Source organism: Etheostoma cragini, chromosome 22 (genome assembly GCF_013103735.1).
Source record: "Etheostoma cragini isolate CJK2018 chromosome 22, CSU_Ecrag_1.0, whole genome shotgun sequence".
In the NCBI taxonomy this organism is placed as follows: Eukaryota; Metazoa; Chordata; class Actinopteri; order Perciformes; family Percidae; genus Etheostoma; species Etheostoma cragini.
In genome coordinates this window covers 1,833,364-1,838,683 of record NC_048428.1, presented here as the reverse complement: position 1 = coordinate 1,838,683, position 5,320 = coordinate 1,833,364, and the positions used below count along the sequence as shown (strand labels likewise).

The window sequence follows — 5,320 nt, the reverse complement described above, 5'->3', positions numbered from 1 at the left end:
GCCACTTTGCTCATTTGAAAGCCATGATGTCTCTGTCTCATGTTTATCTGGGTGGGCAAAGCAAAGAAAGGGGAGGTAACCTTGCCCATTATGACCTCATAAGGGTAAAGATTTCAGATCGGCCCATCTTAGCTTTAATTTTCTCAAAGGCAGAGCAGGATACCCAGGGCTCGGGTTACACCTATCACCATTTCTAGCCACTGGGGGACCATAGGCAGGCTGGGGGAATGCATATTCCCATGGGACCTTTTAAGAGAGTTTGTGAATGAACACTTGTATGGACAAACTTGGCGTTACGTTACTGTATTTCACTTCATTTCTTTTCTTAGATTTTTGAAATTGAGGAGTTCTAAATCTTGTCCAAATGTGTGCAGTGCATGTGTGTGTATAGGTTTGTGCTTCCTGATGTGGACATATACCGTATGCATTGTGGTCCATGCGTGGGCGACAGAGAACCGGTCTTGTGTGCATACTCCCGCTCACTTATGTTCCATGTCTGCCCCCGTGTTGGGCCGACGCTGATCCGTGCCTTTAATCGATAAAACTATCAAAACATCTCTGCCGCTCTGCCCTCTTGTTGACTCTGCGTGTCTCTTGTCTCTCCTCCAGAGAAAGTCAGTATGCTGTCAGCATTGATCGCTCCCTTCAAGTACATAAGCCCTGGGACCAGCAGCACAGAGGACGAGGACAGTTTAAGTAAGCAGCTGCTTCTTTTCTTTCTCTCTGCCGGCACGCTGCGCTAACTCCCTCAGAGGCAGGCCTAATATGGAAATGATCTATCTGTCACCCACATAATTAATTATTTGGCAAATGGGCTATTTGATTACGCACGGGTGTCAGCTTGTGTGTTAAAATCTGTATTATCTCATAAAATTGAGCTATGGAATATTCGATTTGAGTGTTTGTGATAAATAAGTCATTAGATAGCCTGCACACACTATCATGTACAATCTGCCTCAGCCCACCAGTGAATGCCAGTGCTTAATCCCAGACTCCCATCCCACCATTAACATTCTTGTGGAAAGATCTGAACACGCTATTTTTGTTCATTTCCCATCAGAGATGCAATATGCCACCACTTCCCCGTAACTAGGTCTGAAGAGCGTATCACAGCTGTTCAGACTTTGCTCTCAAAGAAGATAGAAGTGTGAAATAAAGCAGGCTACAGACATTTCATCCTTTCTTGGAATGTCTGTCGCTTGATGTGATCCCCACCCCCATTCTAAATAGGATTGATTCTTCGCATTGGCCACAGGGGCCAATGTTTCCCTCTTACGACACAGATTCATAACCAATTTTGGAGGCAGATTACAGAATGATTTGGCAGAAAACCTTGCAATTTTTAAGGGGATTTGTATTTTTAAACATTTAGATATGACAGAGCCCTGTATGGTATGAAGTGGGCTCGGCTCAGGGAGTTGATTGTAGATTTGCTCATTACCATTTCATTGTGTATCAAGTGGCTCAGTGGAGGAGACTTTCCTTGATTCATTTTGTTCAGCCATGTGTCACACAATTCTCTCTATTTTTTCTCACTTTGACGTTTTACTTTGTTACTGTTTTTTGCTTTTCTTATTGCAGGTACCAGCAGTGCTGAGGTAAAGGAAAACCGTAACATTGGTAACCTAGAGGATCGCTCCATTGGGTCTGCAGAGTGCCAGTCGCTTTTCTGCTCCGACTCTGCGAGAAGTGGCAGCTCCGGTCTGAAGAGGAAACGGCCGCTGGAGGAGGACAACAACGGCCACTTGTGTCAGCTCCGCCTGATCTATAAGAAACTGTCCTGGTCGGAAGCACCGAAGAATGCGTTGGTGCAGCTGAACGAGCTCCGGCCGGGCCTGCAGTACCGCATGGTGTCTCAGACGGGCCCTGTCCACGCTCCTGTCTTCTCCATCGCTGTGGAGGTGAACGGGCTGACCTTCGAGGGCACGGGTCCCACAAAGAAGAAAGCGAAGATGAGGGCCGCCGAGCTGGCGCTCAAGTCCTTTGTCCAGTTCCCCAACGCTCCTCAGGCCCACCTGGCCATGGGGAACATCTCAAACCCTTCGGCTGACTTCACCTCGGATCAGGCGGACTTCCCTGACACCCTCTTCAAGGAATTTGAGTCCTCGCCGTGCTCCGATGGCCTCTCGCTCTGCAACGCAGCGGCAGAGAGCGACCTACTGTCGAGTGAGCTGCTGAGACATGGACGGTTGCTTCGCCATACCTTGGACCTGATGGTGCAGGCTCAACAGAGGCTAGGTGGGATTGTTCCGGAGCCAGAGGCCGCCAAGAGCCCCGTGGCGTTGCTCAATGAGCTCCGGCCGGGTCTTCGCTACGCCTGCCTCTCAGAGCGAGCTGAAGGCCGGCGGCTGCGTAGCTTTGTGATGGCGGTGCGCGTGGACGGGCAGATATTTGAGGGCTCTGGTCGCAGCAAGAAGTTGGCCAAGACCCAGGCGGCCCAGTGTGCCCTTCAGGCTCTCTTCAACATCAGGACAGCCCCCGAGGGGAGGACAGGCCTCAAAGCCAGCAGGAACGGCTGTCCTCATTTACCCCAGGTGAGTACTGACACATCCCGGGCACCTGCCTTCTGCTTAGCTTCTTTGGCAGCTACCCCACTTCCTACAGGGGCCTGTAATGACCAAAACAGCAGGCGTGCAGCGAAAAGCCAAACATCCTCCAACAAGTAATTAAGGAGGAAAAGGAGATAGGAGCTAAAAACGAGCAGGGATGGGAGGAGAAATGGTGGTAGCGCTGAGCGAAGATATTTGTAAGCAAGCTTACATTTAGCTTGTGTCAAAAAGTAGTTCACATAGCAAAAATACAGATCACTCTGCAAAGCAGAGATCATTCTGCACTCTGCAAAGCTGCAAAGCCTGTGCCTCGGGTAAACTATATCTGTTTGTTGGTCTATTTAAATAGAAAAGCATGTAAATGCAGCTAATCATTGTCCTTGTGCCACTGACACACGAGAAATCTGCATCGCCGCTCAAATGAGTTTTTTGAGTCTCGCGTGTTTGCCGAGCTGTAATTGGGAGAGTTTTGTAATTTTGCAAAATCTCCTGTTTCCTCATGTGTGGCATCACAGTGTCTACAAACATTAATTCAATCTGTTGCCCAAAGGAGATGGAAAAGCAAAGAGCAAATCGACAAACAAACCACCGAGTCCAATCCCATGCTCATTTACCCAAATATGTAAATAGCAATCAGAGCCAGGAAACTAGTTCTAGGGAAACTTGAGGAAATTGGAGAGCCTAAAGACATAGTGGCTGGATCGGCTGCCACTTGTTGACAGCCATTTCAAATTTCAATTCAGCTGAAGAATTTCATCCAAAGTAAAACTGCCCTCACTAGATAGTCACACTGATTTTAGTAGAAATAGCTAATATCCAAGCTGTCCAAGTCACTGGCATATTAGCAAGTCCTTCCACAAAAATAGTTTTTGTGATTGTTTTGGACAAAAATCCTTGATCATGCAGCTAGTTTTCTTAAAAAATGCGATGCAATAGGCGGAATATTTATGCAATGAAATTGGTGGAACTAGCAAAAACTGAGGTTTGATGAAAAAAAGACTGTTTGTTTTGTCGCGTAATAAAGTCACTGCATAATGTTCCCATGGCAACAGGGGGAAATGGCTGCTGTTATTTGACGTAAACGCAACTTTCTAAGATATATGTGACTTTTTCGCAACAGAAATGCGGGGATCAGGAAATCATGCAAGCCCGCATTATTTTGAGCAGAAATCGGTTATTTATGCAGCGAAAGTGCGGCTTATTATAAATATGCAGACTTTGGCTGATTAAGCTTTGAATCCTGCGATCACATAATCGCGTTTCTCTGGAGGGACTGATTAGCAGCCGCAAATGGAACAGTAAATTCCCCCTCTACTGTCCTAATACAACACAAAAGGATTGGACTCTTGAAGTCTTGAATGAAAAGAATAAGCCCATGCAAACACATCCAAAGTGTCCTTTCCCTAAAGTCCTTCTGTCGTCACACACCACTATATTGTACTTCTGCGCATCCTGTAGGGTACGTGTCGTATTAACATCCTTTTCCAACCTTGACGAAATAAACTGGCGCGAGCGTCCTTCCCCAGGGCACAACATCAACCCAAAAACCCGCACGTTTGCCTGGGAGAAACTTTTTTTTCCTCTTCTCCCTGCTGCCACGGTGTCTAAAAGGATTTTAAGAGGATTTTCCGCACCCGTTTAGTTCCAGAAAGCACTCGCTTGTGGAATTTCTTGAAAGTCAGCCGTGCTGTTTGCCAGGCTCAAAAAGAAATCGCACATTAAATATGCATGTATGCATGTGTGAATAAACACGTGACCAGCCATGTGTTTGTGTGCGTGATGTGTTACATGTCTGAACCGATGCTTAATGGTAATGCCAAACCCTCCAGCTCACAAAGACTCTCTTTATGTTTACATGCGAGCCAATCGTCCTGGCAACGCCGGTGGTTGACTATCCGCCAGATGTGAGGCGTAATGTGGTCTGCTTGCCAGCCGTAGCTTGTGGGTAATGCAAAATGTTGTAGTGCTATGCCAAATGATGTGTGCTGTCTTACTCTGTTCTCAAATCCCACAATTCCCTCTGGCTGTACCTGTTGCAGGATGAAGCTTTGCTGTTGGCCTTCACAGTGTTATAGTATCAGCTCATTTCCTGAACTTAGAATTTTAAGGTTCTATCTGACATTTTTGTCAAAATTTGTTATTCACACGACACTATTGTTTTTCTCTTGTATTGACAGTAGGTGAATCATTTTTATGGGTTTATTTTTTAGTTCCATGCAGTACTGGAAAAAAGTGTTATATCCAGGGCTTTAAAGGGCCCATGGCATGAAAATGTGACTTTATGAGGTTTATTAGTATTACTATGCGTTCCTTCAGCCTGCCTATTGTCCCCCAGTGGTTAGAAATGGTGAAAGGTGTAAACCGAGCTCTGGGTATCCTACTCTGCCTTTTAGAAAATGAGAGCTTAGATGGGCTTTAATGATGTCATAAGGGGCAAGGTTATTTCCCCTTTCTCTGTTTTGTCCACCCCTAAAATTTGGCCCACCCATGAGTAAAGAAACATCATGGCTTTCAAACAAGCAATGTGGCATGTGCTCAAGGCCACACCCCCAGCCTCCACCTTAACCCCCCGCTCTCTTCCTTAATCATTTAATCGTTATCGTTAAGCGTTTAAAGCTACAGACACAGAAATGGCACATAGTAAGGAAAGTTTGTTGTGGGACTGGCTCTAGTGGCTAGAATTCTGCACCAAGCTGAGTTTTGGGAAAGAGACTTCAGATACAGTATTAGGGGACCACTAAGGTCTATATAAAAGAGACTTCAGATACAGT

At 46.1% G+C, this 5,320-nt stretch overlaps 1 protein-coding gene across 2 annotated transcripts in view; it reads left to right on the top strand.

Annotated features, from left to right (window-relative positions):
• Window positions 1-572: 572 nt before the first annotated feature.
• Window positions 573-5,320, top strand: part of adarb2 (adenosine deaminase RNA specific B2 (inactive)) — an 80,980-nt gene continuing 76,232 nt past the window's right edge. For both annotated transcript variants that reach the window (XM_034862182.1, XM_034862181.1), the window contains exons 1-2: window positions 573-696; window positions 1,582-2,534. In XM_034862182.1, the coding sequence (XP_034718073.1) occupies window positions 621-696; window positions 1,582-2,534 (1,029 nt within the window). In that variant the 5' untranslated portion in view covers window positions 573-620. The remainder of the gene's footprint in view (window positions 697-1,581; window positions 2,535-5,320) is intronic.